The 24,101-nt window shown below is 41.3% G+C and overlaps 2 protein-coding genes across 4 annotated transcripts in view; both read left to right on the forward strand.

Annotated features, from left to right (window-relative positions):
* The first annotated feature begins 5,340 nt into the window (after positions 1-5,340).
* Positions 5,341-11,648, forward strand: zbtb43 (zinc finger and BTB domain containing 43). 2 transcript variants are annotated; one of them, XM_072673763.1, is made up of 3 exons: positions 5,341-5,419; positions 5,781-5,906; positions 5,987-11,648. In XM_072673763.1, exon 3 carries the CDS (start codon positions 6,009-6,011, stop codon positions 7,356-7,358), a length of 1,350 nt encoding a protein of 449 aa, XP_072529864.1. In that variant the 5' UTR covers positions 5,341-5,419; positions 5,781-5,906; positions 5,987-6,008; the 3' UTR covers positions 7,359-11,648. The 2 variants fall into 2 exon arrangements, with proteins under 2 accessions (XP_072529864.1, XP_072529872.1); XM_072673771.1 differs by having other exon boundaries at positions 5,359-5,429.
* Positions 11,649-14,727: 3,079 nt separating this feature from the next.
* Positions 14,728-24,101, forward strand: part of LOC140549997 (ras-specific guanine nucleotide-releasing factor RalGPS1) — a 178,807-nt gene continuing 169,433 nt past the window's right edge. For both annotated transcript variants that reach the window (XM_072673800.1, XM_072673793.1), the window contains exon 1: positions 14,728-15,072. The gene's annotated coding sequence lies outside the window, so the exon portion shown is untranslated. The remainder of the gene's footprint in view (positions 15,073-24,101) is intronic.

Raw genomic sequence — 24,101 nt, forward strand, 5'->3', positions numbered from 1 at the left:
AGTTGCACCCCTGAGCAGTACAACAGTCTTGGTGGTGGTTCAGTGACTTTTATCAATAATTTATTAATAGTTTTGATCAGAGAAGGATGGGTCCCCCTTGTGAGCCTTGGTTCCTCTCAAGGTTTCTTCCTCCAGCTCTGAGGGAGGTTTTGCTTGCCACTGTCGCCTTTGGCTTGTTCACCAGGGGTCTTAGATGTTTCATGTCTTCTTATGTTGTTAATTTCTTTAATGTCTTTTTACTGATTATTGATTCTGTAAAGTTGCTTTGTGACAGCAACAGTTGTAAAAATCTCCATACAAATATTTTTTTTATTTGATCTAATGCATTATGCTGCATAACCCAGGTCATATTTGTGTAAAATCAGTATTACCTCAGTCCACAGGCCTCTTTCACATTAGATACTGGTTTCTCTACCTCATTTACAAAAGTTTGTGAAAGCTGTCGTGGAGGGGGCGCTCATTGCATAATTAGTTTGAATTGACAGCAGTGGTGTAAAAGTGAATAACACTTTCCAACTGTAGGAGAAGCCCAGGAGCAAAAAAATCTCCCATAAAGATGCTGTAAGTCTGGGGCCAATTCTCAATCTTGCCTGTACTTGTGTTCCTGTGGACTTGTGAAACGTCATCAGGTGCAGCCCAAGTATTGATCCACACAAAAGTTCACATTAAAGTCCAAATGCCCTGATGTGTTCTTGTTCCTCTGTATTATCAAGGAAGCGTCAAGACGTGACTTGTGTGGAATCAGCACAGCCATAGCCATATCCCAGAATGCATAACACACTACACTGCTGTTCCGTTCAGTTAAGTCCTCCCATCCTCAGGAGTTTGTACTCACGAGTCAAACTTGTGAAGCCAGTTCTACCAAGTATACCTGCCGTACTTTGCATTGAGAATCCCAGAGACTAGACCAAGATCTTAAAACCAAGACCAAAGTCATGTGCAACAACACTAGATTAAGAAACTAAGACTTTTTAAAGTCATCTGTCCTATGAAAGCACTGGGCCACAGTCAAGGCCCAGTAATACCTCCCCATGCTTGTTTAAATGGCTCCACACTAAAGGAAATGCTGTTTGGTAATCCTTTTTTGCTGTGTTGCTCAATTCTCAAGAAGTGCACCCTTGCCAAGCGTACACAGCATGCATCAGCACTGGTTAGCGTGAGTAGGCAGAGTAGCTCTGCACGCTAGGCGATGGCGAGCGTCACCCCTGAGTTCCGCTACATTTCGTGCCTCACTGGCAGTCAGTCAATACAGATGCCAGATTAAGATTTGTGGTGAGGTTGCTGAGTGTGGACACAATCATCCACCATTGTGCTCTACTGCTGGCTAACATGGAAGCCTATTGAGTGTTCAATCGCCACTGGCTTTGCCTTGTTTAGTGTGTCTTTCAGAACTGCTGTTATTAGTCGGACATCTAACGTCACATCGATTGAAGTTGACGACACTGACTGATAAGAAATGGGCAGCTCCTTATTAACGCTTTCACCTGTATCTGAACTCTTTACTTATTTAAGGGGGTTTACTTTAGCAGTTTGCTTGTTATCTAAATATATATTTCCAGAAACAACACTTTTGTGATAAAAGTGTATGTAATATGCTATGCATGCATGTAAACATACACTATATGGACAAAAGTATTGGGACACCTGCTTATTTATTGTTTCTTCTGAAATCAAGGGTGAGAAGATGTGATTGCTTTCAGTGGCAAGAGCGTTAGCGTGGTCAGGATGTCCATCCCCAACTCCCAGACTCATCCCAAACGTATTGGATGCAGCACCATCATTTCAGAGAACCACTTCATACTCCTCTGTCCCACACCGGGCATTAGACATGGTGCCAATAGGTCTATGTTTATCTGCTATCGACAGTCCTATTCTACAGGGACTAGTAAATTACATTATTATAAAGAACATTATTAGATGGGATTTGGGAGGAGCCTGTCTTATTTGAACCTCAGACATTTGGTTTGGTTTGCTCTTAATGGGTAAAATGAGTGTTATTATCAAGCGATGCAAAGAGCTTTCTGGGACCTTCAGAAAGAAGGATGTCAAAGTACAGCATCTACCATCAGTAAGAGACCACACACATTTTAAAGGGAGATGTGAAAGGAGACAACCCTTGCTGTCAAGACAAAAAAACATCAAAGCAAGACTAAAGTTTTCCAGAGAACACCTAGACCAAGATCAGGACTTTTGGGACAATGACAATGATTATCTGGACACAATAACAGAGGACATGTTTGGTGTGAATCAGACACAGCATTGAGCACAAGAATGTACATCAACTGTGCAGCATGGAGATAGAAATGTCATGGTTTGGTGCTGCCTTTCTGCAATAAGGTCTGAAGAGCTTTTCAACAAAGGATTCTTTATTGTATCAGAAGGCTCTTGAGGAAGATACCATCTGTCTAAAAACTACAGCTAAAACGTCACACAGCTGAAATAATTCTGCAGGAAAATCTTTCTCCCAGCTGATTGTTGATGAGACTGGTAGATCATTATAGGAAACGTCCAAGGGGGGAAATACCAGCTATTAAGGCATTAAGTTTTTCCTCACAAAAAAACTGCATTTCTATTAATCACATATTATGTGTGTAGTAGTATTAGCTTCATCTCTTATTATTATTTGAATAAAATGTCCATATGTTTAAATACATAAAAAAACAAAGGCTTTTCACATGACTGTATGAATCAGAATCATATGAATCAGAATCAATGTACATGTATAGTAGGACAGTATCTGTCCTAGAAGTATGTACCTTATGAACACCTATTTATTTAATAACCTTAAAGAAAAAGTGTGCCCTGTCCCACTGCTTGTCTCCTGAAAAACACAATATTAAGCTTAGCCTGATATGATTCACTGTTGGAGTGCGAATGATGAAATGATCTGATTGTCACCAACTCATTCTCTTTGCAAATTGTAGGGAAGGCAATATAAATCCAGTTATTCTGTGACAGCAAGGCAATGTCCCAGACAAGCAAGTACTGTACATTTCATAACAGTTAGATGGGTAAACTGTATGGTCAGCTATTGTGTGCACAGGAACTAATGACTGTTGACTGGACACCTGCAAAAATGAAATAACCAGCAATGTGTTAAGAAATGTACTGTTACTCTGATATCATACACACATCCTGACGACATACTTTACTGTCCAGAGAAGGCTCTCTACTACATTTTTGGAGCGTTGCTGTAAGGAATCAATTGAATTCAGCAAGAAGAGCATTAATGAGGTCAGGAAGTCAGATTATTACCACTCTACCAACTTCCCGACTCATCCTAAAGGTTCCAGACAACACAGTTCCACTACTCCACAGCTCAATACTGGGGGGCTTTATTCCTCTCTAGCCCACACCTGGCATTAGGCACGGTGCCAATAAGTTTATGTTTATGTGCTCCAGAGAGCCCTATTCTATTGTCAGTATTTCAGATATGTGACAAGCTGTGTGTGCATTTGCACATCTTTATCAGTAGTGGGTGCAACTTGGTAACTGAAGGCATTTAGTGGAAGCAGTGTCCACAAACATTTGGACGTGTAGTGCAGTTTGAAGTAGCCAGCATTGTGCCAACATTTTAAGGACTTGGCCAATGGAAATGCTCCAAAATCTTTTTACCCTGGCGTCCACTGAAAGTTACGTTTTCTGTACAGTTGCCATATTTTGGAGATACAGCTTTTTGTTCAGACAGTGACAGTACACAATTTTGTTTATCTGGCCTGAATGGATTTCTCCAGCTACTAAACTTCAAAACATTAGCCCATACGTGTCCACTCACACTGTTCCTGGCTGACGAGAAATCAGTGCTCAAGAATGTTTCTCCCATGTGACCTGGTGCACATCAGAGTGAACAAAACACACCCACCCCACCCCACCAAGTACCTGCAGCCCTCTGATCTCCGCACCTGCACTTTTTAAAGGTGGCTGTACTGCTAAAAAAGAGCGGCTGGTCAAGCATGCAGCCCACCATGACAAAGACTCTCTTCAATCCTGATTACAACTCAAACAGTGGTTCCTTTGATGGCGGAGCTTTCTGAAATATTATCAAAACTGGCATCACTCTTTGAGACAAGGAATCCCAAATTAATCATTCCTCTGCAAGCTTATATGTGTGTGTGTGTCTTTGTGTGTGCAGGGGTCTGCCTGCACACCACAGTAAATGGGTCAGGTCCAAGCATCAGAATGGTATGTGTGGAACACTAGAAAAACTACCATAGCAGAAATATCAAGAGATTAGTGGGGAGAATTAATTCCACTCTCTAGATCTTGGCTGTAATCTGTAAACTATGAGTTTATGAGAATGTAACCATTTGACACCTTAAGAAAACAATTAACCCTTTATTGCAGCAAGGCTTATCACACACTAAGGTATAAATCAGTAACTTCTGAACAAACTTGTGGGACTTTTCCTTATTAAAAGAAGTTTGTAATAAAACCTTCGGCCCATAGGTCATTGGTCATAGGCTGTTTAAAGGGGCTATTTACAAAGTAAAGTAATATTTTAGTGAACGTTCTCCTCTAAAAAAATCTATTTGTATTATTTGAGTTTGTAAGAATGACAAAATGTGGTAAATGTAAGGTACCAGAGTGGTAAAATTGTAGCCCCCCCTTGCAGGGAACTGCAGGTGTGATTTCTGGATAACTATTTTTCCAATGGCAATGGGGCAAACTACTACTACTACCTTTAATAAAACCATTAACCAGAGTAAACTGAGCATAAATATTAAAAACATCAACATAATCACGTTTTTAGACACCTAACCTGTTCACAGGCACATTTTCATCTTTTATATTTAATATTTCTTACATTATGACTCCACTGACCTCATTTATTGGTACATGTTTAACATGTTTATGTGCAGTTACATAATGTAACATGTTATCACCTGGAGCCACTTACAGTTCACATAACAGTAGCTGTGGCTGTAATTCTGGATCAATTATGAAAACTGTAAGCATATTTCAGGGCTGATCACATATAATTCACATAATGTCACACTGCTTTTTCATGTTGACAGCCCAGCTGTAGTACAATAAGGGTGTGATGGTGAAAAGCTATAGCCCTTTCTATGAGATTCCGTTAGCTTGAGGCGCCACCTGCTGGAAATGTCGAAACGGTACCCTTCAGACTATTCAGTGATAGCAGCTGTCAAACACTGAAGAACGAAAAGGAGGAATTGCGTTTTAGGTTTATTATCATCTGGTCTGGTATTGGGGGTATCTGATAGAAATAAACTACGAACAAGGAAATAAACTGAAAGCACGGTGCTCTGTGCACCAATCTGGCAACCCGGAGAAAGGGGCGTGTTTGTTTACATTTCTTGTGCGCCATGCCAGTCGACGTGATGACGTCCTGGGTGCGAAATCCGGTGGAACTCGGAAGAGAGGCGGCGGAGAAATCTCAGGAAATTTGACAAAAACGGTGAGAAATGGTGAGAGAACTGTTTCTGCGCTGTGAGGTGTGAGGAGAAGACCGACTTTTACGCGTCCGTTTAAACTCGGCTGTAAGTCGGTAGCCCTGCCGTTTTGCCGGCAGCTCGTCCTGTGTTTTTCCGAGCGTTAGCTGCTGGCTAGCAGGTTAGCTAGCTTCGTTGTGTGTCAGAGTCCCAGAGATAACGGCCAAGACACTTCCAGTGTCTGCTGGACTTGAATTTAGAAATGCGCATTAAACCTGAGGTTTAACTGGTAGCTAATAGTTCTGCCTCTTTTTATTAGTGATTCTTCTGTAAATGAGTATCAACCTAAAGCTGTTTATCTCTCCTGTGTTTTTGGGTTTTTTGCAGAACCTATGAATCTTGGTAGAACATGGAGAACGAGGCAAACTCTTTCCATGCTGAGTTCCCAGACTTCTCCTGCCGCCTGACTGTAGTGCTGTCATTATAACGAATGCACATTTCTAATGTTTTAAGGTAAGGGTTTTCGGTTGTTGCTTTTTCTCCAGCTATGTAAGAATTGACCTAAAGCTGTTCCTCGCCCCTGTTTCTTGCAGATCCTCTGAATCCTGGTAGAACATGGAGAACGAGGCAAACTCTTTCCATGTTGAGTTCCCAGACTTCTCCTGCTCCCTTCTTAAGAAGCTGAACCAACAGCGTCAGAGAGGGCAGTTGTGTGACCTCATCGTGTCCTTAGGTGGACACCAGTTCCGAGCCCACCGTGCTGTGCTCGCAGCCAGTTCCCCTTATTTCTGTGACCAGGTGCTTCTGAAGAACAGTGCCAGAGTGGTCCTGCCTGATGTAATGCATCCGTGTGTGTTTGAGAGGCTTCTCCTGTCCTGTTACACAGGTGCTCTCTCTGTCCCGTCCGGCGAGGTGGTGGCCTTCCTGACTGCTGCTAGCTTTCTGCAGATGTGGCATGTGGTGGACAAGTGCACTGAACTGCTAGAGGTCGGGAATAAGGGAGGCAGTGGGAATTTTGAACAGGGCTCATCCCCTAGAGAAGATGGGTATTTCTTAGATAACGAAGAAGAGGGCGAGTTTGAGGGAGCTGGCCAGACAGACGCTCACAAGGAGGAGCTGGGAGTAGAAGACTTTCTGGAGGATGGGGTCTCCATCCCTGCTGCGGGCACAGGCACTTCACAGAGCACAAGTTGTTCTCCTCATGAAAGGTCGAGCAGCGAGAGTGGGGAACCCGACACCGCTGAGGTTCAGCGGTCCAGGTCCACTTATGTCCCACCCAGCATCATGGGGCACAGAAAGAGGGTGCATGTAAAGTCTGAGAGACAGGGTAGAGAGGATTGCAGTGGCCTTTTTGGCAGCGACTCTCACCCTCCATCCGATTCTGATCAGGCCAGCCATCCAGCAGAGGTGATGGAAGACTGTTTGGAGGAGAAGCTGGCGGCACGCTTCGAAGACAACTTGGACGGAGACTGCTCATATGAAGATCCTCTGGATTTCTATGGGACCTCCATCGCGGGCTTCTCCCAGGACGGCGATGAAGGTTCACCTGCACTGTCTAAAGACGACCTGCAGCCGGACGCGAGTGCAGGTGCAGTAAAGGGCGAGGAAGATGGCTCCCAGGGAGGCGAAGACACGAAAGAGCAGACCACCCACTCAGGGTTTGCATCTGTGGTGTACAAGCTCTACCCGTGTCAGTGTGGCAAGAGCTTCACCCACAAGAGCCAGAGAGATCGCCACATGAGCATGCACTTAGGCTTGCGACCGTTTGGCTGTGCGGTCTGCGGCAAGAGCTTCAAGATGAAGCACCACCTGGTGGGCCACATGAAGATCCACACAGGCATCAAGCCCTACGAGTGCAACCTCTGTTCGAAACGTTTCATGTGGAGGGACAGCTTCAACCGCCACACCTCCACCTGTGCCAAGTCCCACCAGGCCCGTCGGACCAGAGCGGAAAACTCCTCTTAGGTCTGCTGCTGATGGTATTCTGGCTGATTGCGGAATGCATTGGGAGGCTGTCTGAGGAGCTTAGAGCTACTAAGAAAGTGTGGTATTGTCACTACCTTCAGAGCAGGGGTGTTCACTAGGGATGCACGATGAGGTTGGATTTATACCAGTAACAGCAGATAATTGCATAAAATAAATCATCAGTCATTGTGCTTTGTTTACATTATGACTGTAGACGGACAACGACAAACCGTAAATTCCATGTTATTGGAGCAGGGATGGAAAATTCTGCCACAGTCAGCGGTGACAGTAGTGCACCACTGTAGTCAGCAGAACATGCTGATGAGTTCAGTTATCCTGTGTTTTGTCATGAAAGACTAAAAGCTCACAATAGAGGGCCAGGAGTACCTGATCATATACAACAATTAGAATATTAGTGTCAGACGTTGTTGCCTTGTGCACCTTCAGTAAGGTGTCATGGTCATTTGTGTAAGGAAATAAATTATTCTCTTTAAGCATCATCATATTTGGGGGGGGGGGTGTATCCTGCTGTCTCTACTGTCTAGGAAAGGCTTTCTACTAAGTTTTGAAGCATTGCTGTAAGCATTCGATTGCATTTAGCGAGAAATCCGCTCATACCAAAAGTATTGAATGGAGCGCCATCATTCCTGAGAACGCAGTTCCACTGCTCCACAGCTCAATGCTGGGGGCTTTATACCTCTCTAGCCCACGCCTGGCATAAGGCTCGGTGTCAATAGGTTCATGTCTATCTGCTTAAGAGAGTCCTAATCTATTGGTAGTACTTCTCTACAGGAACTAGACAAGCTGTGTGTGCTTTTGCTTGTTTGTGTCAGCGTGCGACTTATAGTAGCTTAATGCATTCATTAGAAGGGGTGTCCACAAACATTTGGACATGTAGTGTATTCATTGTTCTCCAGAAAAGCAATACTACATTATTGTCCTCTACAGTTCCATTGTTGTACATTTTCTCTATCAATCTCTATAATACATTTCTACAGTCACGTATATTTAGTTGAAATTTCTACATTTTGCAGATATAAAATAATAATAATAATAATAAAATACTGGATTCTGGCATACAGGTCTTATATCGTGCATCCCTAGCTGTCACTTTAGTGTGCTGATTTCCTCACTCAAACAAACCTGGTTCAACTGGCCTGTTAATTGCCAGGTTAAATGCGTAGGTATGAGCAAGGAAAGCAGCAAACGGCTACGGACTTTGTTCATCCAGAAGTCCGGGAGTCAAAACCCCTGTTTTTGAAGAAGACAAAAGCTCTCTAGGTTTTCACTCAGTGCTGAAATATGCAGAAGCTGGAGGGGTCTGTAGCACCTAGATGTTCAGGTGTTCTCAAGATCACGCATTTCTCTCAGAAGAACCGGTATCATAGCAACCGTGTCAATATTTCAGAATGGTTTGTTTTAAAGTGTATTTTCAGCCATAGCCTTCAAAAGCGTCTTCAAGACCCTCAAGTACGGTTGCACAAGTTTGAACGAGCAATGTTTTGATGGCTTTTTTTTAAGGCTGAAACCGCCGTCGCTGCCTGTCCATTGACTTGCAGGTCTCCATAGTCTGTCTGGCTGGTGCCACAGTGTGCTTTGTACAGCACAGGAATAGCTAAAATGTCGGATTAATTTTATACACTGAAATATCTATAATTGTCAGGGTGATTTGGCATTTGTATCAGGGGGAACAAAAACAGAAATCCTACCTGATATTGATTATTCTGTATGCAGCAGAAAGGTTCTACCACCTTTTTTGTTTTGTAAATTGTGCCATTGTAATTCTGTAACATATTTTAGGAGATGTTTATGGATGGAGAAAAGCACCAAAAAATGCACAGGTGTAAAATGTCAGAAACTAATGGGTCTGAATAGCTTCTACATCCTCACTGTTATGGAAAAAAGCAAAACCTCAGAACACGTGTTAGTTAAGAATTAACACCAAAACAGGGAAAGTCATTTGTAAAGGGCTGTAATGTAATAGAATAGGAGCTAAATATTTGCATGTATTGTTATTTAATGGGCCTGTTGTAAAGTGAGCTTCAGCATCGTTGAATTAATGGCTTGAGTAAGTCTAGTTGTGTGTTCGTAAGAAGCACCGATGCTTGTGATGCAAATGATCGCACTGTCAATGATTTTTATTTTATTTTATTTTATTTTTTTGCTTCGTTCTTTTTTTTTATTTGATTCTACCTGAAAACGTCACGCTGCTGTTGAGGCTCAGTATAAACAGCACTGTGATTACTGTACTCAGTAATCAGAACTGTGCACTTGTGCATTCGCTGCTCTGCAAAGCCATCCCACCTTGAGCTGAACTTTTTAAAAGACCTGTTGGGTAACCTTAAAGGAATAGTTCATCAAATGCATGTGATTCATGATGCTTCCCAGACACAGTCTGGTCAGCCAAGTTATGTTTGAAATGGGACATGTACTTATTTGGTTCATAACTGGTGATGCTAGGCTAATGTTGCTAACAAACACTAGACTTTCATCAGTCTCCTCTCTAAAAACATGAATACAAAAAAAAACTATAACTATTTTTTTAAAAATACATATTTTTTTTACTTACTTAGTTAAAAATAATTTAAACTTAAAACTGGACCTTGATCCTGCTATGTGAAGATTGATTGATTGGTTTTATAGACCAAAGTAAGGTTATACCAGAGACGAATAAAGTTCTGCCCTTCAGCAAAAAGAGCCAATCAGCTTGCTGGGTTTGCCACAAGCAGAGAATGGGAAAGCCCCCCTCGATGTGGAGATCTGCTCAAGTGCAGTAGCCAGAACAAGATTTTGTGCAATACGTACCTACAAACTATTCATGAGGTTTTAATTGGATTTTATCAGTGATTACATATTTTTTTATATTCTTGATGGGAGCCTGGTCTTGCGTGACTGGAAATAACTGCCCGGCAGCGTTGCAAAGATGAGTCACAGAGCCAACAGACTTAACAATATTGATCTGTCCACAGATATAAATGAAGAATGCATTTTGAATGGGTTGAGAGACTTGTTTTTTGGGAGTGTATTGGCAAAGATGATATTGGTGACAGTCTGAATCCAGTGTTTGTTAGCAAAGTTAGCCTAGCATCTCCCATTCTAAGAAAACGATGCAAACTTTAAAAAAAACTAACCATGTTTTGACTAATCAAATGCATTTAGTTTGAGTGATAAATCGTGTTCATTTGATATTTTGTAGAACAATTCCTTTAATCCCACCATTACTCCAGAGATGCAGTTCCTTCAACTGCCGAATGTTGACAAATTCTAATAATAGTTCATATTAATTAACATGACACCTTGATTTTACAACAGAACCTCAGATTTGTGTTTCTAGTTTTCACAAAGATGAAATGTGAAAGCATGAACTGTATATTGGTAGTTATTGCAGTCCTAGTTAGAATTACGCTAAGCTGTAGGCCGACGACGTAGTATGGAGTATGGAATATGGAGTATCTTGCCACAAATACTGAATATTTCCACCTCGTCACACATTTTTAATGTAAATACTATTCTAATGGGATCTTCATGAATGTGTGCTCATGTGGTTCTACATGCCTCAAAGACAACAAGCATAAGACAATCATCGTAGGGATATGTAGAGTCTGCCGACATCATTGCGACCGTTTCGCCTAATTGAAAATTAGTTCTTTTGAAATTGATGTTTAGTGATAGAGGAGGGAAACCAAGGTCCTCAGCCTCTTTCTACTCTAAACCGTTAACGTAGCCTCTCTTGAGTTGTATTGTGAACTTTCTTTCATTCACAAATAAGTTTCACTTCATATCACTTTAAAAATGATGGATATCAAGTCAGTGGGACATGAGATCTTTTCAGAATCTGGGCCTTGACTAACCAATCAATCTTAGAACTTATTATGACGTTTGAATACAGACATTGAGCCTGTTCTTGTTGAGCAGTGAATCTGGGCTCGATGTAATCTTTGCTGTCCACTTATTAACCAGGTTGTCTTAAGACTGCTCGGGAATCCACTTATTTACTGTCTCCCAGTTGATTACTACCTCAAGAGCATTATCATGTGGTAGACCTGTTGATCAGGGCTGGGTTTCCCAGAAGCGTCTTAGCACACCGAACACTCTCTCAACCAGGTAGGATGACCTTAATACTAAGGTGCTTTTGGGAAACTGGGCCCAGAACAGTCGCTCAGAGATTTTCTTTCAGGAGTGTCCCTTGCCTTTTGTTTTTTAACATTGTCGTGTCGTTTTTCTTCTTATAGAAGAACTTTGTGAGAGGTTTGTACAAAGACGTGTTGAGCAATAAACGTTTTACTACTACCGACGGCTCTCTGTCTCTCTGTGGTGTCTGTGTCTTGAATGTTGCTTGGTTTCAGGGGAACAATATGCTTGTTGAGAACGGCCAGCAGATGGCAGTCACTGATTGTATCTGGTGGCGGTATTTATCACATTCTACTGCCTTTTGACAGATTCTTTCTGTTTGAGGTAATTCATCAAATATGCATTGTATATTTATCTAGTTGTACAGGGTTCTTGTGGCCTCTTAAATGCACTGCTCTTTTGAGGTCTAGCCACAGATTTTAGATGTGTAAACCGGGGATATATGAAAACATGGCAATGACCTTCAGCTTGTGCCTTTTGAGGTTGTCTATTGTGGATTTTCAGCTGTATTTAGGATGATCACCTACGGTACAAATCACCCACCTTTCACCCCCACCTTCTTTACAGATGGTGGGGGTAAAGGATGTTGATTGCTTCCAGAATTTGTTGCTATTTAATTAAAAGCTTTCTTCTCAAAGCATGACTGGTCCAGCCCTGTGCTTAACAGTTGGAAAGGTGTTCTTTTAATGAAACTCTGCACTCTTTTTCCCCCTGATATACCTTTACTCATTTTCCGAGCACAAGGCAGCTGCCTAGAGGTGTCATTAGGATGGCTTAGGATTTCTGAGACATGGTTTAAAGAGCATCTATAGAGCTTTGCATCAAATGTGCATCACCTGTAAAACCCAACTTAACCTAAAACTAACCTAAAATAATCCACTAATCTTGCTTATATTAAATATTAAATGGGATTTTTCATCTTTAACTTTAGATCAGTTTATTTTCTATGCATTTAACTATTCACAGCAACAGGAATTTTTAACAAGGTTCCCAAACGTCTTGCCCATCCTTATACACTCTTATGACAAAAGGGTTTAGTTACGGCATGGTGTTCTGTAGACAAGGAAGATGAAACATGCCTATAAAAAAATACATTTATAGCATAATGATGATAATATATTTATGTATATATTTGTATTTCAACATGCATTTATTTCCACACTTCAGGTTTCTAGCTAAACTGACACACTATTGGCTGACAGTAGAGAAAGCAGTATGTTTCTATTACTCTTGCCTTTTTCTGAAATGACACATGACACCAGCTCCTGCTGTGTTGATGGAGGAGAGCATGCACCCTGTATGTAGTGTGAAAGTATGTAGTGCAAATGAAATTACATCCAAATGAAGATGTCCAACTGCTCTATAATGAATATTTACCGATTAACTGATTATTAACGGTTCATTTTCTGAGTTATGACTAATGCCTTCCTCAGAGTTCCCCCTGGTCGAACTCTCTTCACTTCAGCAGCTGTGTTAGGTGAAACAGGCTCTCTGATGGTGTGGTGTGTGTGGTGACATTAGTCAGTTGTAATCATTTGTCCTGATTTTACTTGGTATAAGTTGTAAGCTGCTACTGTGTTGCATAACCAAGATCTCTAGCAGCTCACAGAACTAAGTAAGCGTCATTTAGGATCATTACAATTAAGAGGAGATGAGGAATCAGAGTTGACTCTACAAAACCCAGAGGCATGCATCGCTGTGTATTGCCCTAGAGCTTAAACAGAGAGAAGCACATCTTAACCACCTGCTGTGAAGTTGCGGGTGGTCAGCCTTGCAGCACAGCCTCAATCCAAGAGAGTTTTGCGTGACAGGTACCTCCATTAAACATGTAGGTTTATTGGTCGTTTTTATACTTATTAAGACAGCTCCATTTACTTCACAGTTGTCTTGACTCCTGGTGGGTCATTCACAAAGCAGGATTTCTCAGTTAGCCAGATAACTTAAGCCAAAGTTGAACATGGTGGTGGTGGTGGACATTCCAATTGGACACTCCTCAACTTTTGGACTTACTGAGGAACCCTGCTTTGTGAAATACTCGCTGGTTCCTATCCACTAGTAAATCTGCTTCAGTAAGTTTCTCCCTAATGCACCATTTAACATTATACCACTCTTAATTACTTAGATTAATACTGCAAAATAATGCAATATTGGAACCTATTTGGAAACCTTATTGGAACTAAGTGACAGGCCACGGCAGGCTAACCACACTGTTTTGTTTGTGAAAAGTAAGTGAAGAATATATTAAAGAGTTTCATAGGACAGAGTTGTATTCAAGGAGTTCTAAGGCAAAATAGTACCCAAATAAAAAAACACGGCCTATTATATACTACACATAATATACTAATAAAGCTAAAATATACTGTTTCATGAATAGGATGGGATTTCATATGGTGGTACAGACCATAGCTGTATAGTATGGCTTTGCCTTATTTTTATTTTTTATTGACTACTACTTTACAATAATTATCGTATGTATAAAAACTCATCACAGTTTTCTACTTTACAGAAAAAAAAGCTTATATACAGTTTTTAGTGGCCGTCAGGGTATAAATAAAAAAGTTTTTTTTTAGCACTTTTGACGCAATGGAAAGAACAACTGTCAGATTCAAATTATATTATTCAAAAAGTTTAGTGTTACAGTTAACCAGATAACTTTAGCCTTTTAGATAAGTCAAGCCTGTCCAATAGGAATGTCCCTCAGCTCTGTTCCTATTGGACAGGCTTGAATTTAGGCTAAAGTTATCTGGTTAACTGTTACACTCAGCTTCCTCAACTTTGGACCTAAATGGTCCGGCTAACTGTGAAATCCTGCTTTGTGAAATACTCCCTGTTGTTGAAGCTTTTCCACAGTGCACCATTTCCCACCATTTCCCTCTCTTTGTTTACTAACAGTGAGAAGGGGTGCATGCTGGAACCGGAATTTCCTAGTTTCCTTCTGTATTTTTGTCATTTTTTATTTTTAAGGTGATTTTATCAGGATTTCATATCAGTTTCATACACTAGTACCACCACCAAAAAGCTCTAAGAAGATCTTCCTAAACTGCCCCTTTTTAAACGAATTCGCCTCTTCTTAGTCCAACAAAGAGGAGCAGCACCTGCGCACCCGCTTTCAATTGCATAGACCCGGCGAGCGAGGCCCGCTATTGGCTGTTGTCGAGTGAGGGGGCGGGGCGTCCGCTAGGCGAAGAGCGCGATTAGTGAACGCCCCTTTCCATCAGAAAAAACAAACCTACCTGATACTTCCTGCCATCGATGTGTTTCCTTTTTTTTTGGTGACGTTTGTGTACTTCGCTGTCATGTTTGTGTACATCTGCAGAACTATATTTAATCTGTCACGGAGCTCCTCTGTGTTGGGTGATAACAGAGACTGGGACATTGTGTGCGTGGACGAGAGAGAGTGGATGTAGGAGACGCGAACACGCTGGGTTACAGCACGACACGTCTGTGGACTAGCCTAAGCTAACACACACACACACACACACACACACACCTACATACATACATACATACATACGCTTCGCCCCTGATTGAGTGACTGGAGACGCTACAGCAGAGAGGGACCTCCTGTGCGTCGTTTTCAAAGGTAGGTCTCTTTGTTTGCTTGGCTCAGACCTGGGTGGCTGCAAAGCCAGATAAAAATGAAGCCCCTCTCTGGAGGTTGGCTGGTCTCTGCCTGCGGGGGGCTTTTTTCAAAGGGTAAAGGTGAGAGCCCGCTGTGTACAGGCAGTGCAGTGGGTCGGTCTACAACGTCACGTCAGCGGAAACTAGATGTGTCCATTGATCTCGGCCAACCAGGCGTGTTAGTTTCACGCCTATATGCTGTGCACTCGCTCTTAAGTTTGTAGACACCTGCTCTTTCTCTTTCATTCCGGGTATTAGTAGCCCTCCTTTTGCTTAACACTAGATATAGGAGCACTGATGTGAGGGTTTGATGAGTTTAACCAGGGGACAGATCATTCTTGGTCACTTCAGCTCATATATCTCAAAGGTATCCTCATCCCATGGTGGCTCCAGTCTAGTGCTGGGGGGGCCTAACATCCCTTTAGCCAATGCTTTGCACTGGACTTACACGGTGGCCTTGTGAACACCTGTCAGCAATAGGGTCACCTTAAAGTGGCTCTAGAATGATCTAGTTTGAAGAAGAGTCCGGATACTTTTGGACACCGAGCATAGACACATCCATGGGCTTTAAATCCCTCTAGGCATGGTGACCTCATGTCAGGCCATTGGTCCAGAGAATCCCATTCACTTCACTGTGCTTTTCTATGGAGAGTAAACTCTACAGGCTGTGTTTGCACAGTTGAACACCTGTGTCAGCAATGTGTGCACCTTAAAGTAGCCGGTTGCTCTTGTTTTGAAGGGGTGTCCAGATACATTTGGACATAGAGAGTAGTCACATTTTCTGTGAAGGCTTAACACTAATTGTTGGAACAGTGCTGTGGGGATTTTATTGCGTTCAGCCATGAGAGCCCCAGTTAGGTCAGGTACTGATGTTGGACAATAAGATTTTGTGCACTTCGGCTCCACCATCCCACAGGTTTTCTCATCCCATGGTGATCAACAGCTCCACAGCCCTTGGCATTGGGCATGGTGACCTCATGTCAGGCTCACAGAGAGTTCGAGTTTGAGTGCCCCGTTCCATTAGCAACGCTTATACTGTACAAGCTGTGTTTGCACAATTGAATACCTGTGTCCCAGTAGCTGAACTCACTCTCATTTAAAGGTGTGTTCAGATATTTTTGGACATAGAGTGTAGACACATGAATGGGGCTTGCTATCGGTCATGGTGACCTCATGTCAGTCTCATGTATAGCTGATCCAGAAAGTCCCGTTCTTTTAGCAACCCTTACCTATGGAAATCACACAGCACAAGCTGTGTGTGCACAGTTGAACACCTGTGTCAGCATTGGGCGCACCTTCCAGCAGCCGAGGAGTGTCTGGATACATTTGGATACAAGAGTGTAGACACATGAATGGGGTCAGTAGGCAGCACTCCACTACAGCATAACCCTGCTGATTAGGTCCTGCTGTTGGAGGAGTCACGACTGTAGTCGCTTTGGGTTTGCTCGAGTGTGGGAATGGAATTTTGGTCCACTCATGTGGTTTTGTTGTTTTGTGGGGGTGGAGGAGGATGAAGAAGAAGAAGAAGAGGAGGAGGAGGATGATGATGATGATGAGGAGGAGTGCAGTCTGGAACTGGGACTGTTGTTTTGTTTCTGTATTCAGAATAGCAGTCTTTTATTTTGAGGGTATTTGCATCTATTAAGATGTCAATTTTCACCTTTTAAAGACCACCACCATTTCCATTGTGTAAAACAACACACAATCTCTGAAATGGCATGCATTCAAGTCTGTTATTCACACAAATGAAAATCAGTCATGGATCTAGATATGTCAATTCTGTAACAATGTTTTAGAACCCTAAGTGAAGACAAGTGAACAAATCCTCTACAGGAAACAAACTATATGGTATTTTTCTGCCCATTTTTAAACAGTGTATGTTTATTTGCTAAATATAATATGTAAAATAAAATGTGCAGTAACTTTTGTATGTTTGTACTTTTGTACTTTCGTTTGTATGTTTTCGGCAACAACAGTATATTCCATTTGACTAGGGGTGCCCAAACTTTTCTTTACAATTATCTAGCTATATATATATATATATATATATATATATATATATATATATATATATATATATATATATATATATATATATATATATATAGTGTGTGTGTGTGTGTGTGTGTGTGTGTGTGTGTGTGTGTGTGTGTGTGAGACAATGGGTGTAATGCAATTCACAATACTGAGCCAGGTTCTATACTCACATTATACAATGGGATGAAAAAAAAGTATTTAGTCAGTCACCAATTGTGCAAGTTCTCCCACTTAAAAAGATGAGAGAGGCCTGTAATTGACATCATAGGTAGACCTCAACTATGAGAGACAAAATGAGAAAAAAAAATCAGAAAAATCACATTGTCTGATTTTTAAATAATTTATTTGCAAATAATGGTGGAAAATAAGTATTTGGTCAATAACAAAAGTTCATCTCAATACTTTGTTATATATCCTTTGTTGGCAATGACAGAGGTCAAACATTTTCTGTAAGTCTTCACAAGGTTGACACACCGTTGCTGGTATGTTGGCCCATTCCTCCATGCAGATCTCCTCTAGAGCAGTGATGTTTTGGGGCTGTCAGCGGGCAACACTGACTTTCAACTCCCTCCAAAGGTTTTCTATGGGGTTGAGATCTGGAGACTGGCTAGGCCACTCCAGGATCTTGAAATGCTTCTTACGAAGCCACTCCTTTGTTGCCCTGGCAGTGTGCTTGGGATCATTGTCATGCTGAAAGTCCCAGCCACGTTTTATCTTCAATGCCCTTGCTGATGGAAGGAGGTTTGCACTCAGAATCTCACAATACATGGCCCCATTCATTCTTTCATGTACACGGACCAGTCGTCCTAGTCCCTTTGCAGAGAAACAGCCCCAAAGCATGATGTTGCCACCCCCATGCTTCACAGTTGGTATGGTGTTCTTTGGATGCAACTCAGCATTCACTCTCCTCCAAACACAACGAGTTCTACTTTGGTTTCATCTGACCATAAGACATTCTCCCAATACTCTTCCAGAACATCCAAATGCTCTCTAGCAAACTTCAGACGCGCCCGGATATGTACTGGCTTAAGCAGGGGAACACGTCTTGCACTGCAATTACAGGCCTCTCTCATTTTTTTTTAAGTGGGAGAACTTGTACAATTGGTGACTGACAATACTTTTTTTCCCCACTGTATTTATTGGGGGAAAGAGACATCACCTATGCTGTTGTATAATGTACTAGTTAGACTGGGGCCAGGAGAAGGGGGAATTGCTGGAGTGGCCTTTTGCCTTTTGGTAGGTATCGATTGTTTGCATGCTTGGGTGTTCAGTTGCAGACAGTAGAGCTCCTCTAGATATCATAATTAATACATCACTCCTCGTTCTCCAGAGTTTTTGCCATGATGCACATGCATTGTGCATTGTGCCATCATTGCATTGTGACATCACAGCGCTCTGCTGCATTGATACGGCTGACGCGTCTGCTCAGTTCAGCGGCAGGTCTTCATAAGATGAAGCCACAGATGGACATGTCAAACACTTAGGTTTAACCATGGTCTATCTGGTTTTTGGGACAGATAACCACAAACATGGATTTAAATACGCCAGCTAGGTAATGCAGGATGCCACACTGCTCATCAGGCGATTGAGTGGGGTCGAAGAGTGAGGACGTTCATTCTCATGGAGAATCACTGGATTTAATTAACACTTAAGAACTTGAAGGACTGTTTGGGGAAAGATCAACCACTATAGAATGTCTGTAGACAGCTGTGAAGATCATTGAAAAATTGTATACAAATATGAGGCAGTCATTAAGACCAGAGAAGGACCTACAGCATACTGATGATGCACCTAGCTTTGACACAGATGTGCCGATGCACACACAACTTGTCTAGTACCTGTAGATAATTACTGTCAATAGAATTGGACTCTCTGAAGCAGATAAACCTATACCTATTGGCACCATGACTAGAGGGGTATAAGCCCCCCAGCATTGAGCCGTGGAGCAAATCTTGACAGCAGGACTCCAAAACGTAGTAGAAAGCTTTACCAGGACAATAAGAGTCACTTACTCCCCTTACTTACTACCCTTATTTTGGAAGGAACAACAAATGAGCATGTGTCCCAATACTTTTGCCCATATAGTGTGTTTATAGATGGAAACCCAGGTAGATGTTTTTCTGTGTATTTCAGAGAACGTTAAAAACTGGCCAAATTAAGCTCATCGCTGAATCAGCATGTTCAGTATTTGTGTACAGAACCTTTTCAGTCAAGGCTGTACACTTTCACCCAGCAACATCAGTAAGCGCTGAAGTTCTGTGCTCACACCCACTTTCTTTTTTGCTGTGCACTTTGCTCTTTTCATCAGTCTGATAAAAGGTTAATCTTGGTCTCATCTGTCCTATAAGCCAGTTTTCCACTGGCTGTTTATGTACTTTCCAGAAGATTGTAACTGGGCCTTTTTTGCTCCTGAGGCCTCACTAGTGTATTCCTTCTGCTGCATTCATGGTCTTCTGCTTTACATCTGATATTAACTTCTTTGACCCTCATTTTGAATGACAACAGCAGCAGACTCTAGAATCTAGAAATAAAAGGCAGGCCTGCTCTTCACTCTCTTGTGCTTGAACTAATGATGCAGCGACACACAGCTGGCTAAGAATCAATCAAGTGTTCAGGGCTGGGTGTTCCAAAAGCTTCAAAGCACAAAGGTGATTCTTAAACGGTCGAGTGAGGCTCCCACTAAAGACTCTCTACCGGTTAAGATAATCTTGTGAGCATGATCATTTTTTGTGTCATATGACCACATCCTTCTCCATTTCTAGTTCCAGTCGAATTCCAAATTTGAGGAAGCTGCATTTTGTGGCTTGATCTTATAAAAAAAAAAAAAAGGTCTTTGACCTTAGGGTTTCTCCTTGCCTCTCTGTCCATCCTCCTCTCTGTGCGTGGGGGCTGAATGCTCATGTGTTCTTCTTCCTGGCACGTGTTTAACTGTTTATTGAGTTTTCAACCTTTTTATTATAATTACCCAAAGAATGCTTAAAGATCATTTCAACTATTGAATGAAACTAAATTAATATATTTTTTTTACTCCATAAGCATGCAGGTCTTAGTTGAGTTTACAGTTCTTTTACTTGGCTTTACCTTTATAAGGGATGATAAAGGGATTCGTGAACATTTGTGAAACCTCACATTTATACCCCAGGAGTTAAAAAAAAATCCCCAGGGTTACAGAAGGTAGCGCTGCACATAAAATACCAAAAGGAAAAGAAAGATGTAACACACCTAAGACTTGTCTTTTCAGTAATGTGTGTCGTGTTGCCAGTGATCTAGCCGAAACTTAAAGCAGAAGGACAGAAGGAAACGCAGAAGGAATTCCGGAATTCTGGGGAAATTTTTCGGAGGTGCTTGTTCCCAGTGGCATCAGGCCAGAACATTCTTCAGTGCCGGAAACGTCATATCTGCCGCCTTGACCCCATACCTGTCCAGCAGCTTTTGAGTGGAGGCATGCTGGCTTAAAAACAAAAGTAGAACAGCAGTAAATACAAAGGAGATGTACGATCACTGGGCTAAAACATGACGTTGGAAAAAAAATAGCCTTCTTTTTGTTTACTGCTTGCCAGAGGCCACTGGCATGTACAGTATGCAGTTAATAGTGAATGCAGTCTCTAGCTAATCAACATATTTTCAGCAGAGGCTAATGCACAGTGGCTCTCTCGTTTATCCCACCAGTGTGACGGGTTACAAACCACCCAGAAATCACAGCTTGCAAACACTTTTTGGAGCCTTTCATTTCCTACTTGGGTCGTCTGGCATGAACAGCTGGTTTCAGGTCAGGTCTATCCACAAATTGTAGGTCGAGTGATTGTGATTTTCTGCATTCTTCAGGTGCTCAGTGGTGGATTTGAGGTGTGTTTTGGAACACTGTCTTGTTTAACTTCGACCTTGTAATTCAGCCGGGCTGCACAGTGAAACGGTGCGCCACCCTCCTGACTCTAGCTAAACCTTCATGTTCCACAAGTTCTTGGCACTCACAGAAGTTTTGATTTGCCTGATTTAGCAGCTTATGAGCATCTCCCTCACTCTCTCTTTTGTGTTTGTGTTCCGCTTCTTTTCCGGTAGACGAGAGCTCTATTACAGAGTTTGTTCCAATAGTCCTTCATGTTTTCTGATTGGACCGTTCCACTAAACTGTCCACAGTCTTCCAGAGCAAGAGAAACGGTTGTTTTCAGAAAGATAATGTACACGTTGGTGTGCTTTTTACACAGTAAGGTAAAATCTCGCCTGGACAAGTTGGAGATGCATTTTAATGACAGTTTTACACAGAATTTGGTCAAAGTAGATCCAGATACTATTCGGACACAAAGCGCATGTTAATGCTTGGTGTAAACAGGCTCTAAGAGTTGAGATGAGGTCTTTGAGATCTCCTCTTGACCTCCACAGTTCCCCTGAACTGTCATATATTTTGAACTCTAGAAACTGCAAGCTAAAACCACTGGGCTGTCTTCATACAGCCCATACCTGCCTCATGGGTACGGATTACTTTCGATTTCAGTTGCTTAAGGGAGCTCATATTTAAGTATTAGGACTCCTCAAACGTGAGCAGAATCTGAGAATATCTAAAGCTCAGAAGTAGATTGATTCAGCTGACCGGTCCTGATTACAGCTGGGGTCTTCAGGGGAAATCGGTACACCACTTAATAAAAAATCCTTTGTTATTTGCATAAGGAGTGAGAATTATGACTGTTTTATCGTATCCTGATAAATGATGTTGTGATAAGTAGTATACTTTACTGAGCATATCTTCTGTTTGATTGGTTGACGTGCAGCACATTTTGAATAAAGCAAATACTGTAGTAAGTATGGTATAATTAGGGATTTACTTTTTTTATTAAACTATTGATTACATTTTATTTGCAGTCATGTGTTTTGTGCTATATATCATGTAAATATTTTGATACAATATTTTTACCATATCATATCGCCCATCCCTAATTTCTATATTTCTTTTTTAGTGCCCTTTATTTAGTTGCAAATGAAAGGTTTTTAGTCACTTTGAACTAGAACCAACCAATTATATTTAAGTGTTTATTTTTGGTGGATAAATAAATTGTGCCTATGATCATACTGCTATTCTCTGGAGTTTGAAGTGTATTGAAAATGCTTATTTGTTGGCCACTTTTCTATGGTGTGTGTGTGTGTGTGTGTGTGTGTGTGTGTGTGTGTGTGTGTGTGTGTGTGTGTGTGTGTGTAATATATATAATATAATATATATAACGCCACCCTAGCTGGGGTCCAGCATTACTCCCTCTGTATTCTATTGCATGGAATCTTCCTGAAGACGTGCCATGGCACAGTGCTATGGGGCACAGTAGGGGGGTCATTTGAGGGTGTTGCTGCTCTTTGCAGCTGTCTAGATGTCTGACATTACTTGAAGGCTCTACTGCAGTGTTATTTATACCATCTGCATACGCAGGTTCGTGTGCCGTGTAGTACAGCATATTGTTTAATCATGTCTCAGCTGTAATTGACTGTAATTGAAATCAGGACATCTTTCTCTTCTCTGGTAGTGAGTTTTCCTCTTACATGTTTTGTTGTCCAGTATGATTCTGTATAAACCTGTAAAAAATCATTTATACTTTAAAATCTGTTTGTTAATAAAGTTTAAGCACAACCTAATCTAAGATACCAAGCTAAGAATAATTACATTTACAGCATTTAGCAGATTAAATAGTCACAAAATGCTGCAGTAATACTGCCTGTTAGAATGTGCTAGGTATTTCTACTCTGGATCATTTGACTTGAATTTAAATACTTTGTTTTACCTACATAACATAGTTAACCTACCCACATACCAAGCAGCAGTCCAGTTAGTCGTGCAGTTTATTTAATTTTAAATATTAGGAGTAGTTTCATCCTCCAGGCGTTTATTACAGACCTGTTTAATACAAATTTCACTTGCTTTCCAAAACCTTGAGATATTAAATCTGAAGTACAAGGTACCCAACACACAACATTGTAGCATATTAGGAAGTTCAAACTTTTGCAGTGTAGTTACTAGGGATGCATAGATACCACTTTTTCCTTTCTAATACCAATACCAGATTTTCAAGTATCTGGCGATACCGAGTACTGATACCAATACCAACTCTCACTTAAATACTTGATTGATGGCTATAGATCTTGATATGTATAGTGTTCCCCTTTTTTGGGTTATATATTTTTTTTATATGTTTTCCCACAATAAGATATAATACCACAGCAAGAACCACAGTTACTGGTTGAGTAACTGCACATTTGAAACGTTTCAATATAAAACAAAAACATGTGCAAGTAGGGAAGCATAAACTTGCTAAGCTTGATCAAACAGCTTTTTAATTGGTGTTTAAAATTCACATTTTATAGCAGTGAAAAAAATGCCAGATTACAAACAAAAAGTGCTTATTCAGCATTTACACATTCAAGTACAAGTCTCTGTGTAAAAGGTTACTAAACTTCAATGTGTGGCCAAAACAAACAAGTTCCTGTAACTCAACTTCCTCAAATGTTCCATTAAATATCTGTTTAATGGTAATAACTATTTATGACAGTTTTTTTTACTGGATGTTTAAACATTTGGTTTCAAAGCAAAGGTGTCTGCTCTTTAATATCATGGTATCGGTGCTCTCTATTGCCAATACTGATGCTGTGTGTAAGTGCCTGTATCGGACCCTTTCCAAGTCTTGTAAAGGGTCTTCAATAGACCATGTGTACCATTCTGTAGTTGGCATTCTGCCTATATATAGGTTTTCTCAGTGGGAAACATGAATGTCTTTTTTGCAAAGGGACGCTATTATATTTAATGGCGTTCAAAACCAAGACGTGATCTGTGCTTCCCCCGAATCTCACTGGGTCCTCTGAATTATGCCAAAGTTACCAAAAATACCAAAGTTGCTACATCCAAGCTAACACTGCTGCACACTGAAAGAACAGAGTCTGACCGACCCTTTAAACCCAGCAAGCTTTGTCATGTTTGGT

This window comes from Salminus brasiliensis, chromosome 1 (genome assembly GCF_030463535.1).
Source record: "Salminus brasiliensis chromosome 1, fSalBra1.hap2, whole genome shotgun sequence".
Lineage (NCBI taxonomy): Eukaryota > Metazoa > Chordata > Actinopteri > Characiformes > Bryconidae > Salminus > Salminus brasiliensis.

Bases quoted from the DNA above. Each gene is read 5' to 3' on its own strand.
- zbtb43 (XM_072673763.1), top strand. From the start codon at position 6,009: ATGGAGAACGAGGCAAACTCTTTCCATGTTGAGTTCCCAGACTTCTCC.